Raw genomic sequence first — 20,546 nt, 5'->3', positions numbered from 1 at the left:
ATACTCCAGTAATACCAGACTTATCAGACAATTTATACAATGGCTATTCCATGAGGAAAAAGAACCTCCTTATGAATCTTGTTGCTTAGAATTAGTGAAGCTTAAAAATGTTTCGGCTCACCTTTATGTTAACAAAAACAAGCCTCTCTAATCACAACAGCAAAAAAATAAAGAGTGGCCGAGAAATTGTTTGGCACGTGAACAAAGCTAAAAAAAAGAGACTGGGTTGAAAGAAGATTATAATTCATTCTGAAGTCCAGTCCCTTGTCTTTTGACCATCTCTCTGACTGGATTGCTAATGTGTAATTTCTGTACAAATTCTTCTAATTTGGGGTTTTCCCCTCCCATTTTTGAAGTGGGAATACTTTTTTTTACTGAAAATGTTTCGTTTTTAAAATAGAGCAGATATTTACACATTACAAGTGCAATAAAAATTACCAAAAAGCTAAAGAAAATAAAATAGTTTGTGTGTCTCAACTAAAAAGCTGTTAAGACACAAAACTTGGCTCTTTGCTTCCCTTCCATGACAGCCAAAAGGGAAACATGAATCAGTTACATCGCTATCAAGTAGAAGGAAAAATACAAATAATTCAAGGACTGGTGCATATTGGAAGCCAGTATTATTTTCACCTTTTCCCTTCCTTTTCAAAACCTAAGTTTTATTTGGCGCCATATACAACAATCTAGCGGGCATTTCCCCCCCTCACCTAGCAGAAAGCAATGCACGTTGGGAGTTGGCTGTATGTACCTGAAAGGGGCTGCTCTGGATTTCCATTAGCGTCTGGAATTCTTTTGTCAGGGTTTGTAACTGGCTTTCTTAGCGTTCTGAGGGAAGATGGAACGGAGGTAGGAATGGACGGGTGTGGATTCAATTCGATACAGTACTACAGTAATCTTGACTGCAGCTCTCATAATGAGATTTCCTTCCCTCTCCTGACGATCCTCAGTTTCCCCCTTGGATTGGGTAAAACGGGTAGAATTCTAAACTCCTGAAATTAAGAATGTTGGTGGCCTCTGGTGCCAGGTAGAGTTCTCAAGCCTTCAGTCCTCAAACGCCTCCTTTCAGGGCTCACTCGGAACACGACAAAGCCACACGAGCCGCAGGTACCGCTCAGACGAAGACGTCAGCGCACCTGGGCCAGCGCGCTCACCGCCGCCACCCCAGCTCCGACTCTGGCGGAACAATACGGGGACGTCACAGCGGCGCGCGCGCCCCGCTCAGAGCCCGCGAGCGGACGCATGCGCAGAACAAGGGAGGACCAGCAGCCGTCCAGAGATCGGAGGCCGCTGCACAAGCGGTCCCAAGGAAAGGCCTGGCTCCCTCGCCGCGGTGAGGTGGTGCTTAGCAGCGGCTATATAGCATTACTACCAGGAGAGAAACAAGGGAAGCACCCGTCCCCTATCTGCGCTCTTCGGTTTCAAAACCTAACTTCCGGTTCGTTAGCCGGTTCCGGTCTCCGCCTCTTACTTCCGGTCGCGTTCGGTTCCGCTGCGGCTGGTTCCTGCGTCCGCTGCCGCCGGTTCCGCCGCGATCCAGGTGAGGGGACGCGGGGCTTCCCGGCGCGCTGCCCGCGGAGAGGCCGTTGGCCTGGGGGATCGCAGCTTTGGTGTCCTCTCGTCGCGGCCTCCACTGCGGCCGGCCAGCCGGGCGGGCCAGGGGCTGCTTGTGGGCTCCCCGGCCGCGTCTGCCTTGGTCCGCCGCCCAGGCCTCCGGTCCCGGCCCGTTCATCGCCGGGGCCGCCGCCCTCCCATCCTGCCCCATAGCCTAGGAGGAGGGCTTCCTGGGCCTCAGTGGGTTTTGCGTCCCCAGACTTTATTCCTCCCTCTTCTGGGGTTTGTCCATCTCTCCCCCTCCCTGTTGAATGCATCCTGGCCTTCTTGGATTTGCGGCTCTATCTGCCCCCTGTGCTGTCCCGTACCAGTCACTTCTCGCAGCTCTCTCCGCACTCGGTCGCAGCTGCTACTTTGTTGTGTAGGAGTTGACAGTACTTCAACAATTACCTTTTACTAGGCATGTTAGAAAAAGTTAACCCCCACCCCTCAATTGCCAAGGTGTTAACTTTTGCCGCGAATAGTTTCGAATTAACTGTCTTTGCGACTTTTTAGTTGTGTGGTCTCGTGCAGGTTGTTTTGCTTCTTTTTCAACTTTCTAATCTGTATAATGAAGACGTTAGTAGTCGGTTTAGGATCGTGAAGATTAAATGAGATTTTTCAGTTAAGTTGTTGAGCATGTTGTTATTTTTCTGTCATCCGTATTTTTCTTTACAGTTTACAAAGTGCTGTCACGGCTGTTATCGCGCGCCTTAACACTATTCTTGTCAAGTAAACATTAACAGCCTCATCCTGAGGTGTAGAGATGGAGATATTGACTAGGCAAGTCACCAGTGGATGTTAGGTAGGAGAATTTACCCAAACAGCCGTTCTTGACCCTAGGTTCACTGTAAAGGTGTGCTCCTTGCTTACTTGTTTGGGATTGATTGCCACCCCACCCGCAAGATCACTTTTCAGTTTATAAATCTGATGGGGTCAGGAGTGATACAGAACTTTAGACTTGTGTAAGAAAGAAGGCTTAATGTGAAAACATGCAATGGCTCATGCGTTTGCATTGTGTTGTTCCGTTGTTGTGAATGATGTGAATATTGAAGGAGTGAGGGTCAGTAACTTTCAAAAACAGTGTTAAGGACTTTATGCATTAAAAATGTTTATGGTGTTTGTTTTGTTGTGCTTGGTCCTTTAGAGCAGTTGCCAACTTTGAATTCCCACTTGTGGCATAGGTGATGCTCAACGTTTGCATGCTGTTTTACTAAGAAAATAGAGCCCATACCATCTGGCACATTTTCTTTTTCAAGGCTGAGAAAATTGAAGAGCCTAGAGCTCTAGCTCTTAAACTTTAGCATGCCTCAGAGATCGGTGGGGAGATGGGGAAAGGGATTGTTAAAGTACAGATTGCTAGGTCTCTTCTCTCCAGACCCGATTATATTTCTGACATGTTACCAAGTGGGGTCAGTGGTCTGGGGACCACACTTTGAGAACATTGGTCTAGAGCCACCATGGCTTGTCCACCTTCACCTGGAGTTCAGCTGATCTCACTTCAAATGTTCTGCTCTGCCCAACACAACGTATTGTATTAGTGCTGGTTGCATTCCCAGCTCTTGTACATTTCCATTTTTATTTCCATTTCTTACAGAAAAATAATATTTAAATGCTATTTCAGTTTGACTCAAAAGGCCCATTTAGCTTTTTATTAAGGATCATAACATTTGTTGGCGCAAGTGCTCTACGAACTGGAATACATTGCCCTAAAGTAACACACCTTCTTTAAAGTTTTCTTTGTATACTGCTGTATTTGTTTGTATACAACTAGAGCAGGTTGTAAACATAAGAGAATAAATGTAAGTGAATTTATGGTGCTCTTTCCTGATGGGCATGTTGAGGACACCTTAAGTTTCCAAATTATGTTTGCATGTTAAGATTCAAAGTTTGCCTTCTTTCTTGCAATTGGTCTTAATTCGTGAAGAGTAAATCAGATGTTTTCTTAAATATGTGACAGCGTTGGGAAATACTAGTATTCTGATATTAGAAAATCTAGTAATCTGACCTGCGTTTGCAAAAACTGGTAGAAAGCTTGATGGGGGAGGAGACCTAAGTGCCACTCTTGATGACTGGCAGCTGCTGTTTATAATCTTTGTGTGCTTTTATCTGTGCCTGTGGGTTTTGTATTTACTGATCTTTGGTGCCTTAACTCCTGTAGGTCCAATTCAAGAGAGACAGTTGTGTAGGGGAAGAAACGTGAGATTTAGTTTCAAAAGACCTCTTTTGTTATAAGCTGTGTGCCCATAAGCAGATTATATAACCTGTCTGAACTCCTTTTTTCCTTAATTGTAGAAGAGGGGCAATTCTTATCAAATAAACTTGTTAAACGAGATTGCATAAAAACTGCCCAATGTGTTAAATATGAAACAAATAATGGCCATTTACTGTTTATTTAGTGCAGTGCCTGGAGCACTTCCGGTCGCCTTCGGTTCCGCTGCGGCTGGTTCCTGCGTCCGCTGCCGCCAGTTTTTAAAACAATTTATTTAACCAAGTATATAGTTATATAGAACCTACTATGTGCCAGGTAGTATGTGACTTATAGAAATGAACTAATGTAATCCTCATGAGAACCCTAAGAAGTAGATAGTATTATCATCCATATTTTATAGACGAGGAAACCTTTGCACTCAGAGTCAACTAACTTCTCAAGGTTAAATAGCTAGTAAGTGGGAGAGGTGAGATCTGAACCCAGGTAATCAGGCTCTCTCTAGAGCTTGTGCTCTTACAACTCATTGTCCTACCTTGCAAATAGTAAATGAACACGGATGGTCCATCGTGGAGGAACTTGGCCTGTAGCGTAAAGCTGATCAGAGAGGGAGGGATAGATAGCGCATTTATTGCAGCTTTCCAGTTCAACAGGGACAATCCGATAGAATATTAGGCAGTAGTAACTCTGAGCCAACACTTGGAGGGTGGGGGAATTTTGACTTTGAGTCCTAATAACTGTTGGCATTCTGATAACATTTCTGTAAGAAAATCCTGTTTCTCTGTTATCAAGTTGTAAAATATGGCTCAGACAAGACAGTTTATAAAACTTAAAGTTACAGATTTAAATACATCTTTGATATATCTATTTTAACTTGTATCTGCCTTTCTTTCTAGGTGTCTTTTTCTGAAGGAAAACTGCCTCATCATATGTTTCAAGGATGGCTCTTCCTATCATCGTAAAGTGGGGCGGACAAGAATATTCAGTGACCACGCTTTCAGAAGACGATACTGTGCTAGATCTCAAACAATTTCTCAAGACCCTTACAGGAGTGCTACCTGAACGCCAGAAGTTACTTGGACTCAAAGTCAAAGGTGATTCTCTCCTTACTTCAAAATTTTTGTATTGGTACATTTATATTAGCTGTTATCTGTTCTCTTTAATAATTCTTTCCCCTTGGAGATTTCTTTGATAGAGAGATCTCTAAAATTGTTTTAGTGATACAAGTAAGAATATTTAAGGATACTTGAAAATACCACCACTATTAAGATTACTTTTGATTCCTCTGACAGTTGATGTTTGCTTGTTAAACCTTTGACACAGGTAAACAGTGTAATTTCTAATATCTACCTTCTAGCACAGCCTTTGCATTACAGCGTGGGCCTTTTACTCCAAATTATCTTTTATGTTTCAAAAGTAATGAGATTTAAAATTGTGGGTAGTGTTCATATCCAGTTTAAAGGTACTTTTACAGTGTTTGTGTTTGTCATATCATTGAAGGGTGAGTTCTGAGTAGTAAATCTACAGTTATCTCAGGCACTCAATTTTCAATACTTTTTGGAAAAAAAGTGTCTTCATCTTGAACAACAAAATAAAACATGAATTAATTTTGTTTAGTTAGTTGAATTAAAAATGTTCCTCTAAGATGGAGTTGGGGGAAAAGACCCAACTTTGCATTAGTTGCTACTTCTTAGTTTGTTATAAATTACTAATTCAGCAGTAATAGTTGCTTAATTTAAGGGCAGAAAAACCTGCTATGGAATCTGTACCAAACCTTTTAATGTTTGGGTTTTGTATAATGGGATAGTGAAACCAGAACCTGAACTTTAGTGAGAAAACAGTCATTTGCTTGTATTGTAGGCAAACCTGCAGAAAATGATGTTAAGCTTGGAGCTCTCAAACTGAAACCAAATACTAAAATCATGATGATGGGAACTCGTGAGGAGAGCTTGGTAAATGTTTACTTTTGTTACCATTTGTCCCTTTGAAGATAATTATGATTTATATTACACTATTACACTGTTGTATCATAGTTTTAATTGTAAAATTGTCAGTTTAGCAGTCAATGAAAAATAAAAGCTGCACAATGAATGTGGTATGAACTCAGCAGAAAGGAAATACTGGAGACCTTGTTAGAATACAGTTAGCTGTGAGTACAGTAGTAGTGCTAATGGCCAAGTTTTACGTGGTAAATCTGCCCTCCCAACCTGTATAATGAGAAAGAAAATGTGGAAGTTTTCCCATAGTGTGTGCTTGCAAGGCTCTTGGACTCAAACCGTACATCTCATTTGTTTTTTATGCTATTCATGTAGTTGTTATGTTAAAGGTAGTACGGTAAAACAGAACTATTTTTCATCTTAATAGGAAGATGTCTTAGGTCCACCTCCTGACAATGATGATGTTGTCAACGACTTTGATATTGAAGATGAAGTAGTTGAAGTAGAAAATAGGTGAGTGCTTTTCACCATCAAAGGAAGTTTGTTGTGATGTGAGAAAAAGTGAATGTTTCATCTGTTTTTATTTTTCATTAGGGAAGAAAACCTATTGAAAATTTCCCGCCGAGTAAAAGAGTACAAAGTGGAAATTTTGAATCCTCCCAGGGAAGGGAAAAAGCTTTTGGTACTCGATGTGGATTATACATTATTTGGTAAGTCAGCTGAAACTGTGGTTCATCTTCTGTTACCCGCAACTTTTTTCCCTTTTATTTGTTTATTTTTTCCTTGCAATATCAAGTATTTGAAAGCTTTTCTTTTTATTATAAAAGTAAATCATTGTAAGTGAAAAAAAGAAGTCCTCTGTAATCCCAAGAGCCAGAGATGACCAGTCATTCTGTTACGTGTATCTTCCAGGGTGTTTGTACATGTATCCTTTTTATGTTTACTTAATGATACATTGAACATCTCAGTCATGTAATACTCATTGTGAGTCAAATATATATATTTTTTGGTCAGGCAGTATTCCATTTTTTGGAGGCGTGATAATTTAATTAGGTCATTCCCTATTGATTAACATTTATGTTTTTATGAGGATTATTTAAAACTCATTTTTGATTTTCTTTTTGAGGTGGATAATTAGGTTTTTATTTATTTATCCTTAATGGAGGTACTGGGGATTGAACCCAGGACCTTGTGCATGCTAGGCATGCACTCTGCCACTGAGCTATACTCTTCCCTCCATTTTTGATATTTCATCCTTGGTTTTCTATTTGATTATAGTCAGGGCAGATTCTTGAATTTAAAATTTCCTACATCAACAAAAAAAAGAAAGATGTTGATTTCATCCTCTAATATTGCCAAGAAATGATTGCTTAACTCAATCCAAGAATGAATTCATTTACTTCTAATCCAAAACTTTGAGCACATGTCATAAGTTAGTGTATGGTTATTTCAAAATTTGGTTATTAAGTTAATTGGGCCTCTCGTTTTGGTGAAATGTGATTATATTTAGAAGGTGAATGGCTAAAAAGTGAATATAGTTGGCCCCAGTTTGTTTTCCATATCCTAAAATAACATCTGTGCTTTAGAGATCAGATGAGAAGAAAATTTACAGTTTATTATGTAAGCCTGAATTCTGGGTGTTGCCCTTTGCAAATTGAATGGAATTGATCAATTAAAATTGGATTGCGAGGATACTGATTGTGTGCTTTGAAGACATCTCTTTGTCAGCCAATGTAATTTAGTCTGCAGGAGTTTGTATTTGAGTGTTTATAATACATTTCAAAAGTTTAATTGATATTAGGTACTTGTCCATGATAATAAACTAATAATCACCTGTAACTGATTTCTTTTAGACCATAGGTCTTGTGCAGAGACTGGGGTAGAATTAATGCGACCATATCTTCATGAATTCCTAACATCTGCATATGAGGATTATGACATTGTTATTTGGTGTAAGCTATATTTCTTGTTTAGATTTCCATGAAAATAAGGTTGTTCCTTATATTATTCTGCTTTATAAAATAACTTACATTTTATATTGAGGAAATTTTTGATGAAGCATGTTTGACTTTCCTGCATCACAATATAAACTTATGATATATTTGACAGGTATCACTGAAATAGTTAAATAGGAAGAGAGTCGATTATGGTGTCAAAAAAAAAAGTCCTTATTTACACAAGACCCCTCCTTGATTAGGAACTTTTGTTTCTGATCTTTACTGCAGAATCTTTGATGGTTTGGTATACAGTTTCTTTCTCCTTTCCCCATCACTCTAGTCTCAAAACACTTGGAGAAAGATATGTGTAAAGAAAAATACAGTGATGTAGTTGTTCAGAAATAAAGGCCACATGAACTTACTTAAGGAAAATTAATAAATGGGCTAAAGCAGTGTTATTCAATGGTCTACCATTCTAGGAATGGATAGATTTGTGATGAGTTTCCTCCAGAAAGTAAATTTACTACATTACTGAGTGTACTGTTTAGTTCAAGTGACTTTTTTTTGTGTGTGTGTGGCAAGACTTTCTTGAAAAGGGAGGGAGTGTATTGATTCACATCTCACCTTCCCACAGACATTTAAAGTTGTCTTTTGGCAGTGTCACAAGCAGAAAAGAGCTTTCTTGATAGTGAATTAAATAAAAAGCCCCAATTAAAGATGGTACATTTAATTGTCCTAGGTTTTTTATGAGAGACCACATAGTTATTCTGTAGTCTGTACATTTCCTTTGTATTTTCTCTTATAATCAGAGTATCTCAGTTTAGTGTTAATATGAGTTCACAGTCATTGAAATTAAATACATAGTTAGATACATAATTTTCTGGTTTTTAAGATACAGAGAAGAAAGCTTGGAAAACAATTTTTTGTTCCTCAATTCTGACACCTGAGAAAAAATTTATTTCCTAAATGTTATTAGAGTAGACTTAGGAATTTAGAGAATGTTTTACACTCATACGTTTAAAATAAGTTATTTTTGTAGAATATATTATTTCATGGTAGTTCATTGAAATGGGCACCTCATTTTGGAGCTGTAGAGACTAGGGTTTTAATTGTGGCTCTGTCCTTGCTATGTGACAGTGGGCCGGTCAGTTAATCTCTCTGAGCCTTAGCTTCCTGATCTGTGAAATGAAGATCAGTGAACCTGTGTCACAGAGTAGTGGTAAGAATAAAAGTATCAGTGTAACAACTCATACCATGTCTGACATGTAACAGTTACTTATTAATTAGTAACCCTTTTCATTAAACGAATCTTTCTGTTTTTCATCTGGGAATTATAGACCCAAAATATATACTGAATTAAAAAAATTGTTTTCACCTATGTCATGATTGTTGTCACTGTAGACATATCACTGTCTACAATTTTAGTTAAACTGACTAGTTTTGCATATTATAAGGTGATTCTTTTGGTTTTTGTGTGCATGCTAAAGATTTTTATTTTGAGAACTCAGGTACCTCTTTTGCCCTTAAAAAATAACACACACACACACACACACACACATACACACTTTAAATAAGTGAACTTTTTCTCTTTTTAAACATTTTACTTTGGAATACCTATATAGTTTAGTCCAGTAACTTGAGACAAATAGGGCACATAAAGCTGAAGGTTGAATTTTAATATCAGTGATCTCAAGTCTGATTGGTGTCTGATGGTGAGCAGGTACATAACATAGAATTTATGAATTTAGGTGTCTCAGACTTCTTGTTAAAAGCTGCAGGACTCAGTGAGCACTAAGTTTGCTGAGCCTGACACAGTGCTAATTTTCATTGGACTTCAACATAAACTTTTGACACATAACATTAATCTACTTATATTGGTGTATATACCTGTCCATTGCCTGCTAGTAGGAACATGGAAGAAAATGGAGATCAAGCGCCCTAAATTCAAGCTGAGAACTGATAGAGGATAGTATGAGAGCTGCTTTTAAAGGAGTGTTTAGGTCTTGGTTTGTGAATTTCCTAGGTTCAGAGTTCTTTAGAGCATTGGTTACCTGTATCTTTTAGATAAAATTGTTCACACTTTCTTGTCTTGAAGACACACTAAAATAAGTTTATTTTTATAAATAGTTAAAAGAAAATTACCATAAGTATGCTAGGGATTATTTGTGATGCATTTGAACTTTTAATCTTGCTTAGAAAACTAATTTGTATAGAAGAAAGACTTTAAAAATGAAATTCAAGCTTTTCATATGTATTGTGTTATCATTCCTCATGTTTTAGCTGCAACAAATATGAAGTGGATTGAAGCTAAAATGAAAGTAAGTGTTAGAAAACGGTCGTTTAACATTGTTTTGAAACTCCATTTGTCTTTTTAGAAAGTTCCGAAGTGAATTAATTTCATTGTCACTGGAGGGCATTCAGTAGAGAAATAGATGCCAGTATCAGGAGTTAGAGATGTGTTTAAAGTCTGTTTAATGGTGGTTTGCATTGAATACCTTTTTTTCAAGAAAAAGTACAGCAAAGCTCCCTCTCCTCTTTCCCCCATCTTATGATAATGCTTGCTCTTCCCTGGTCTGTGTACTTAAAGGAGTGATGCTCCTCTAAAATAGTAAATTGGAAAGTAACCTGTTTCTAATTTACTGTCTTTGGACTATCATTTATTGACTTAGCTAAGTAAAACTGAAATACTTGCTAGTTGTTGAGCAAGATGTGATAGCCAGGGGATAAAAAGTTGGCATTATGGGAAATTGTAGCTGGATTGTTCATAAAGCTTGGAATTTTCCACGTTTTTATGTTTTAACCACATGAATGTTTGTATTTATAGGAGCTGGGAGTGAGCACAAATGCTAATTATAAGATTACCTTCATGTTGGACAGTGCCGCTATGATAACAGTGCATACTCCAAGGAGAGGATTGATAGATGTAAGAAGTCATTTTATTTTTATTTAAAGGCTTGTTTGTTTTCTAGTGTGCTTTTTTGTGTTTATATTGATGGAATAAACTACAGAAAGAGTTCAGAAATACATCCGAGTGGATAGTAAAGTATCAATTGAGTTTTGACATAGGAAGATTGTATTTTAGGTGAATAGATTTGAATTTTAATGATAAAATTAAGGGTCTTGAGGAAGGACTGTCAAGAAATGTCATGATTAATTGTCCCGTGATAACAGCACAGTGTTGATAAGACAGAGTAGGTAAGAAAAAATACTGAATGTCATCAAGGAAGATACTAGAAACAGACCAGAACATTCTTGCCCTGCACTATATAAAACTGATAAATAAAAGCAGATAATACTTCTTGATGCGTGTGCTTGGGGTGATGTATGTGAAGTCCTGGATAGAAGCAACAAGAACCATCAGAAAGGAATTGGGCTAAAAAGATTAAGGTTCTTTGCCTTGTTTGCTTGTCAAGTAACTAGTCATATTGTGAACCTCTGCTGTCTGTAAGGCCCTGTGATGGGCACTGCTGGGAATAAAGGGCTGAGGAGACATGGCTCATGCCTTTTGGAAGTACAGAAACTAACAGGACTTGGGGAGGACTTCGCAAACTAGGAGAGCGTAGGGGAGACAGCATAAAAGTTGTCAAAGTAATAAATAGAATTGTTTAAGTGCGTGGGGACTTTTCAATAAAGGAAATACTGTATACATCAGGGGAAAAATATAATTTATTACCTACTAAAGTGGTACATTTTGTAGAATTTAAACAGTAAGAAGAAGTTTGGGAAATGTTAAACATAGCAGTGTTTATAATAATGAAAAAGAAAGAAAAATAAAATCTCAATAAACAAATCCCTACAAGAGCAGGAAATTGGATGTGTAAATTTTTGTTCATCCATTTAATGGAATGCAGCTGATTATTTGATGTAGAAGAATATATAGTGCTTTAAGTATTTTTTCATGATACATTATGAAAGTAAAAGAAGTATTTTAGCAGTACTTGCAAACTTAGAAAATAGTTTTTAACCTTTGTTTGGTTCAGGGTTTCCTTTAGCTTAACAAAAGATCTGTGAACTCTTTGAGGCTGCTGTTTATCAGAAAGACTGGAGGTAAATATACCAGAATATCTAATTGGCAGTCTTTAGTACTAAGCGAATTATAGGTAATTAAAAATTTTCCTTTGTGTTTTTCTGTGTTTTTAGATTTTTCTACAGTCAGCAATGTTACTTCTCTAATTGAGAACAAAAGTAGTTCATGTTTGGGGGAACACACGGTGCTCGGCCTGGTTTCAGAATGACAGCACTATTTAAGAGGATGTAGGATTTCTAACCCTGTGCGTTATAAACCTCTTGTCATATTTCTTGAGGCTTTTTCTTAGTTACGAAAAGAAGAATCTGGCTTATTTTGTCAGTTTCTATATATTTGTCTTCAAATATTTGGGCGGTTTGTTTCAGTAGTAAACAAATACTGCAAACAAATTCAGCAAATCAAATTTTAGTAAAACTAAAATATTTCAGTAAGATTTTTTCCAGTAGTGAGGACACTAAGAAGAAAAAAAAAGGCTTTCTTCTTATTAAAATAAATTATAGAAGGAGAAAAAGAAGAAAACCTTTTCAGTGATAACCCTTGTCACCATTTACTTACTACCATTTAATCTCATGTAATTATTATTAGCATATAATCTCATATTACCACATATGAGACTTCTGCCGTCAGCAAAAAGTACTTTTTCTTCTAAAAGTATTTTTTAAAGATTTTCTGAATTTGTCAAATATATTCATGTGATTCAAAAATAAAGTATCTAGTGGGAAGTTCCTCCCACCTGGGCCCTGCAAGCACTCAACTCTCCTTCTTACAGGCAGTCACTGTTAATTCTTCTGTGGTCTTACAGAGAATTTATACAAGTATCAACAGACATAAATATGTGAGGAATTACCTTTTTGAAGGCTCATCCTGAGAATTCAGAAATAAAAGCAAGAATTTATAAATGATGGTGCTTTTGAAATTAAGCAAATGCCCTCAAAGTTATGCACCCATGCCACTGAATTAAAGAGAAAGTCAATTTTTCCTCTACAAAATATTTAAATTTTGTAATTAAAGAGCCAGATACATTGTCACTAAGGTTTTCTAGTTTTGAAAACAGACCCCATGTGAAACCTCGAGATCTGAGGAGACATGTAATTTCTCAGCAGATATCTAAACAATTACTAGATTCTTACTTGCTAAATCGAATAATTACTGTTTTCCCTTTTTTGACCCCAAATCTTCATGTTAAAATTCTGGGAAGTCTTATGATGGGCTTATTAGCCCAGTTAGACATGACAGACCTTTCAGCAGCTGACATCTGGAGGTACATTGTGCTTTAAAGTGTGTTTTGCATCTCAGTTCCGGGCTGTTCACACAGCCAGTCGTCCCTGTCCCACAGGAAAGGAGGTCTCTGGCATAGTTCTGCAGGGTATTTTGCAGTATTTCCGCTTTTGAGAAAAGGATGAACTAGTGACAAAATTTGAGTTAAATCTCAACTTTTATTCTAAGGTAAAGCCTCTTGGTGTTATATGGGGAAAGTTTTCGGAGTTTTACAGCAAGAAAAACACTATTATGTTTGATGACATAGGAAGAAATTTCCTAATGAACCCGCAGAATGGACTAAAGGTAAGACATGATTTTACTTGCTATGCATATGTAACCTGGAATCTGCAGCAGAACTTCAGCAGTATTGCATTTCATAGATGTTTGGAAGTAGTGTATTATTATAGCAAGAAAAACTTAAGTATTTGGAAAAATTCATGTAAAATTGAATATTCTCCCTTTTACACTGATGTCTCCTTAGTTAGCCAGCTCATCCAGATGTTTTATTTTTAGTTGGCTTCGTGCAGCAACGTGAGCTTAATGTCACTGACTTTTAGCATCAGAAGTGAAGGCCTGAGACATTCTATTAGGGGTACAAATCTTGACATTTCTGATATTCTAGTTAGCTGGAAAGCTGTCAGTAAGTATTTTATTCCTTTGTAAACTGAAACTAAGAAACAGTTTTTAAATATTTCTAAAGTGCAAGTGGAGCACTTAGAAATTTAAAATGCTAGAGGTCGAAGGAACCTCAGTCATTTTGTCTACCTTTTAAATTTTATAGAAGCAGTCTGAGGCTCAGGAAGTTCATGACTTGCCCGCCATCATGTATATGACTGGTTCATGACGGGATCTGAGTAAGCCTAAGTAACTCGGTCCCTAGGCCAGCGGTGCTCTTAGCATGACCCCACGTGCAGTCTGACACAGACAGAATGGTGACATTTAATCCTGGTAGCAGGATAAAATGGGTAAGAGAGAAATCTGAAACTTAAGTTTTCTGGCACGTGTGGTTGCCTGTGTGTCAGTACAATGTGAAAATGGGAAAGAGAGCTCTGTATGATGGTTCTAGTGCAAATGGAGTCTCTCTTTGAAGTGGAAATCCTGACACGGAGATATTTTTAATCTCAGTCTTCACCTTTTCCACAAGCTGAGTTCTTGGTAATTTTAAAAGACAAGAGAGAAAAACCTGACGAATATGCACTTTTAAAGCTTTCCTTACAGACTGTTGATGCGGTGTTTAGTGTACAGCGAGGATACGTTATGGGCAGAATAGTAATCTCGGTAGTGAATTGCCATAAATATAAACAATGTTGATTTGGAAGAAAAGTACTTGGAGGTTATGTTACCCTTTAAACATGATTTCTGTTTGAGGCTTTAGGAGAAGTGTTTTTCCTGTGTGTAGTTTACCAAGTATAACATACAAAAATATGTTCTTCAGTCTTGAGAAAAGAGCCTTTGGATCTAAGGTGAATTCTGTATGAAACTAATGGTTATTATTTGTATTGGAAAGGAGGTAAAGTCATGGTATTCAAGGAATGATTAAAAAGTTTTGAATTGATGATTTGATATTTGTGTATATTGTGAGATGGTCACCACAACGTCTAGTTAACATCTGTCACCATAAATAGTTACAAAATATTTTCTTATGATAAGAACTTGTAAGATCTACTTCCTTAGCAACTTCCAAATATGCAATATGATATTGTTAACTATAGTCGCCATACCGTACCTGACATCCCCATGACTTACTAATTTTGTAACTGGAGGTTTGTACCTTCACCCATTTCTCCCACCTGCTTCTGGGAACCACCAATCTGTTCGTTCTGTTCTCTGTATATATGAGGTTGGAGCTTGGTTTTGTGGGGGTTTTTGTTGTTGTTTTTAAGATTTCACATACAAGTGAGACGGAGAATGATTTTTGAGAAGAGCTTTAACTTAAAAAAATTATTAGGTTCATGTGTGTTTTTAGAAGAAACATTATTTTTCCAGCCAACATTTTTTTGAACCAGAGTACTCAGTATAATCACTGAAGGAATTCATAAAAATACATGTCTCCCTCTCCAAAAACTCTAATCCAAGATAGGTATTTTTAAGCATTCTGCAAGTAATCTCTTGCATGGCTCCTTTTGAAAACCTCTTTTAAGAAGGTAGTAATTAATGATCTCCCCGCATTGACATAGAAGTGATTTTAAAATTGAGAAATATTCTTAAATTCTTTTATGTTATCACAGTTTCATAATGTTCTTGGTAGAAATCTCAGATTTCACAGAGAGCTGGAAGATTTAAGACTTTATTTTTAAAGTATAACTTCTAATAATAGCTTGCTAATCTTAAGGTTTGAAATATAATACAGGAGGCATTGTCAATTATGAACATGGTCACTGAACTAAAGGAACTTGATGGATAAATCAGTAGTTACCTTGAAAACTTCACTTTTATTATCTGTGTAAGGAGATGGTGATATAAGAGAAAGCAGATAATCTAAACATTCTTAAGTTCCTGAAAATGTTTCTTTCACATGAGACAGCAGTGGAAATTTATGTTGCCTGCCCAGCTAGTGAGCACTTAAATCATTCTTGAAGAGTGATTCAGTAAGTGGTGATTATCCTGGAACAAGTGAAGCCAGTTAGGTGATTTTTCCTCTTAATTAGCTTAACTTTTAGATCCAGAATCATTGGGCTATTTTAGTTTTGTTGTTTAATAGTGCTTAAGACCCAATGTTCAGAAAGTAAAAGTAAGTTAGCAGGGCCTTGGGTTCAAAATCTTATTTACCAGCTTCTGACTCTGCACTTTCTCTTTCAATCTGAATCTCTTCCTGTTTTTACACTTGGAATCACTTTGGTACATTGTATATTAATAGTTTAAAGGTTGCCTTTATAACCTTTAGTGGAATGGAGGACTACTCTAATAAAACATTGCAGGCTTGCCCTGGATTGTGTGGAAGCTCACGTCACTGCATCGTGGTAGTGTGCCTGTGTACCCCTAGCTGCAGGGCTTAAGCAGAGAATCTTCTCGATCTCCCACACTCACTGCTGCTGCTGTGAAACAGCTCCGCAGGCTCTGCCTGATTGTAAGCAGGACCCCCTACCAGTGCTTGCTCGGTGCAGATTCTTACTGGTGGCCTCCGAGCTGCGGGAGCCCAGCTGACTGACAGCTGTGGAGGTCCCTGGCCCTAAGCTGTTCTGGTGCGAGTAGAACTTAGGGGAAAATTCTCTTCTGTCCATTTCAAGCTGGTGGTGTGTTTTTCCAACAGTGAAGTATATTAAAAACATTTAAAACCTTCCCTACTCTTAATGGATATGGTATCCACTCCTGTGGGCTCAGTGTTCTCAACGAGTGACAGTGATTAAATGCCATCTGTTTTTAAATGTCACTATGTGAAATTGATGACCAGTTTGCCTCCCAGTCACAATAAAGATGCATTAATACTTTACTAAAGTGACTTACTCAGTCCTTATAGGAGTTTGTGTGACTTTTAAAAAAATATGCTTTTGTAATGGAAAAATTCAAACATGAACAGAATTGCATAGAATTGTGTAAACTAACCCCCATGTATGCATCGTCTGCTTTAAACAACTTTTTAATTCATAGTTGTGTGCCTTATACCTTATCTACTTCCCTCTCTGACATTTTGAAGCAAATCCCAGACATCATTTCATCTAAAATTAGTTAAAAGTTTTTGAAATGGTATCTTGAGTTGTATATAGATGAGCTAATGTCTTAAAAAGCAGAGCTCTTTATTGGAATTGTAACATAAAGCACATAAAATGTATAGTCTAACAAGTTGTTTTAAAGAGAACACATGTAGCTACCATCCCAGTCAAGATATAAAATCCCTTACTAATTACAGCCCTCCACCCTGCCCACCATCCTGACTCTTATGCCTTTGAAATAAATGCTTTTTATTATAAAATAAATAAACCTTAAAAATTTGGAAAATATGACTACTTTTTACGGGAAAACTCTCATATAATTAAAAAATATTTTTATGGAGGCTTTAGTGATAAAAAATGCTTATGATAAAATGTGAGAGGAAGCGTTACACAAATGTATAATATCTTAACTATATAAAAATTTCATAGAAATATACTCCCCTGTAGATCAAGCTTAGATTTAGGTTAACTTTTTATGAATGAAGTGAGAATGAGATTATTTAATTGGTCCGGAGCAACTGGATTGTTCAAAGGAGGGGAAGTCTAAGCAGCTTTGCAAAGTGGGGAAGCCATGTAGGGTTCAAGTGCCATAGGAGCTGGTGCTGTCGGGTCCAGACTGAAAAGATAACATAAGGGAATTAGGTGGAAGAGCTCTTAGCTCGGACCTTAAACACGCCATGACTATCAGTGAGATCATTTAAACGTAACTGTTAGTATTGACATCCATGGTGATGTTGTCATCTTAGTAACGCTGATTTAAATGACAGAATAGTGTGGGTTTGTACTAGTTTTCTTACTCCAGTGTGAAGTGTTGAATGATGTTTGTTTTTGAATAGATAAGACCTTTTATGAAAGCGCACCTAAATCGAGATAAAGACAAAGAACTTTTAAAATTAACCCAGTACCTCAAGGAAATAGCCAAATTAGATGACTTTTTGGACCTAAATCACAAGTATTGGGAAAGGTAAGTGCTAATTGCTTATTCATTTTGTCTTTACATTGATGAGTAAAATTGTCTGGCAACCCTGGTATACTCTTAGGTCTTACTTTTTATTTAAAATTCTAAAACTATTTTCTAATCCAGTGACATCTCCAAAAGTATTTTTCCCTTTATCTTAACCTCTTACTTGTTCATAAACCCACATCTCTTAAGATCTTTAATACTTCTCTAGTAGAGAGGACTTTAGAGATTAGTGCACATTTATGATGTTACCAGTTAATTATTTTGTGACATTAAATAGGTTACTCTTGTATAAATCATATGGGAATGTAACCCCTGTTCTCATACTGTAAAATCATGTCAGAATAAAATAAAATATACTAAAAAGTTTTCTGTTAAAACTTAAAAATAACTTCTCTGTGTAGCAGAAAAATTAGAAAATTTATTCTCTAGAAAAACAATTACTTAATGGTTTTTCTTTCCAAGATGACCACTACTTCCAGCTTGGTGTATAGTTTCCTAGTCTTTTTTTCTGAGCACAAATCTACATATGGATTGCATATCAACGTCAAGATTTTGAGGCAGGAAAAACCTCTGGAGAAGTAGACAAGATTATTATGTATTGCAAGTGCTTTTTCAGAATTAGATCTTTAAAGATCTGATTCCAGTAATACAGCAACAAAAGAAACTTTATGCAATACAGTAATACTTGGGCTTTTCAAATTACACTTTTGACTTTTCAGGTCACTCTTACATATACTTATTATTAGAGTCTCATAATCCTATTAGGAAGGTAAGGCAGGCAGTTTTATCCCCATCTCCAACTTGTGGATGGTGTAAGTAAGTAGTAGAGATAATAAATGCCACAGTGTGAGCAAGTTGCAGCTTCAAAACTTGTCCAGCTCTCCTGATTTTAAGAACTCTTCCCCCGCCTGCATCGCTCTGAGTGTAATAATTCATAAATGTGAGAAATAGAGATATAAAATTTTAATTTATTTGTAGACTCCTATAAAATAATGTGAAGAAAAATTTGCTTAGTAAATTAATGTCTTTGCATCTTTACACTATTGATCAGAATTCTTTAGCAGCTTTGGCTCATTATCTTTAGGCAAGGAGATCTTTAAATGGAATTTGAAGTGTTTCTGGAAATTACAGTACTAGTTAATGATTCTCTCTTGAAAGTAAGGCAGTAGGAGTGATAGAGTCCAGCCTCCCAGCCTTGTTGTCAGTCTGAGCTCTGCCACTTTCTAGCTGTGTGAACCTGGGCAAATCGCTTAACCTCTTTGTGACTACAAAGTAAGAATAAGTTCTCACAGAAAGCTTCTCATAGATCAGTTGTGAGGACTGAATGAGTTACAATGTGTACTTAGAACAGTCCTTGGCACAAAAATGTCAACACGTGTTATAAGCATTATTAACAGTTAATACTTACCTTGAAAAGTTTTGTTATTAAGCAACTTTGGGGAGAAGCATTAGATTGTTAACTTGAATTCTGTGTGATACAGCTTAGACAGCTTTATTTTATTTCTTGCAGGTATCTCTCAAAGAAGCAAGGACAGTAGTTACAAGCTATGCTGGCAGTTATTGAAGATACTTGAGATTGTGAACTTCTTGCTCTTACACTAGAGATATTACGGTAGTGCTGGACACTGCAGCAAATACCAGACTGCTTATACTTGGTCTTCCAGTTTTTTGTAAATTTAATTTTATATTTTTGAAGATCATAGCAATACCCTTAAAAAAAAAAAAAGCCAAACCTTTCCCCACCCCATATTATTCTGTAACTCTTGAAAAATATTTTCTTCGGCATAGAGTACTGAGTTTCCCCCGGCCCCACACAAAAAAACAGTGGACAAAAATGTATACTTAACAATGTCATCTTGTGACTTTAGAAACAAGTATGTCTTGTGTTTTTGTCTCATTGTCTTCTTGTTTAAGCCCAAACCCATCTTGAAACTACTGTTTTTCTCTTAAAATCAAAAAAAAAAAGTTTTTAGTAAGGAACCTAGTTTGGTATGCTTAAAACCACCCAGAGTTTTTTTTTTTTTTTAAATTTCTTCGTCATAGACACAGTTTCTCTTCTTACTGCACTATATTAACATCTGTAAATTCTGAGCTGTCTCAGCTTTTGGTCTCTATGTGTGACAGTGTTCTTTGAGGAAAACTGGAAAACATCTGCTATGGTACAGATGTGCCACAGTGTGCCAAATAGAAAACGTAAGACTGAAGGATGAAGCTGAGGAACAAGAGAGTGTTTTGGGGTGGCTGAGTCGAAGCACTTCTGCCTGAAACCATTGTCATGAAAGCAGTAAAGGCGGTACATTTTAAAATGGGACGCATCACTGGTTCAGCCCTGAAAAGCACGAACAAAAAGTTTTTGTTCTGCTCCAGCTCTATCTTGTCAAAGTGCAAGCACTGTGTTTCAGTGAAAATATCTAGCCAAAAGACTAAAAAAAACTTTATTTGCAATGCTTCTGCCTGCAGGTATGTAACGTGACCACTGTTCTGTGTTGACAGTATTGCTTTATACAGCTCTTGTGTTTGAAAGGACTTCCTTTCAAATAAACACGGTGTATATTGTTCTTACGAGACTAATTCTGTGGTGTAAATAATAAACTCCTTTTCTTAAAATATTGGTTATCTCCTCTCTGTTACCCCCAAATATTTTGCCTCTTCATTGAATCACAAAACAAACACTAGGTTCTGGCAGGGGCCTCTTGAAAAAAATTAAATGTGTATGGTTTTAAAAGTGTTTATATCACCATTCCTGCATTTGGAATTGGTTTGCACAGTGAATTAGGTATGTTAAGCCACTCAGTTCTAATAAGCACCATGTTTTCAGAAAGATAGACCATTTTCTTTGTGACAGGTTATTATAAAGATACACAGTGTGGAAGATTTGTTTACAAACCCTTAGTTAAAATGATTCAATGAAGTCTTCTTAATTACAAAGCTAAATTTAAATATTTAAGGATGGAATAGGATTTTTTGGAGCA

At 36.9% G+C, this 20,546-nt stretch overlaps 1 protein-coding gene across 1 annotated transcript; it reads left to right on the top strand.

Moving 5' to 3' along the window:
• The first annotated feature begins 1,240 nt into the window (after positions 1 to 1,240).
• Positions 1,241 to 20,183, top strand: UBLCP1 (ubiquitin like domain containing CTD phosphatase 1). The gene is made up of 11 exons (XM_006211898.4): positions 1,241 to 1,537; positions 4,696 to 4,893; positions 5,660 to 5,751; positions 6,164 to 6,249; positions 6,331 to 6,446; positions 7,590 to 7,688; positions 9,954 to 9,991; positions 10,498 to 10,596; positions 13,147 to 13,263; positions 17,447 to 17,574; positions 19,085 to 20,183. Exons 2-11 carry the CDS (start codon positions 4,740 to 4,742, stop codon positions 19,110 to 19,112), a joined length of 957 nt encoding a protein of 318 aa, XP_006211960.1. The 5' UTR covers positions 1,241 to 1,537; positions 4,696 to 4,739; the 3' UTR covers positions 19,113 to 20,183.
• Positions 20,184 to 20,546: the final 363 nt, after the last annotated feature.

Source organism: Vicugna pacos, chromosome 3 (assembly GCF_048564905.1).
Source record: "Vicugna pacos chromosome 3, VicPac4, whole genome shotgun sequence".
NCBI classification, from domain to species: domain Eukaryota; kingdom Metazoa; phylum Chordata; class Mammalia; order Artiodactyla; family Camelidae; genus Vicugna; species Vicugna pacos.
This window is presented reverse-complemented; position numbering and strand designations above follow the sequence as displayed.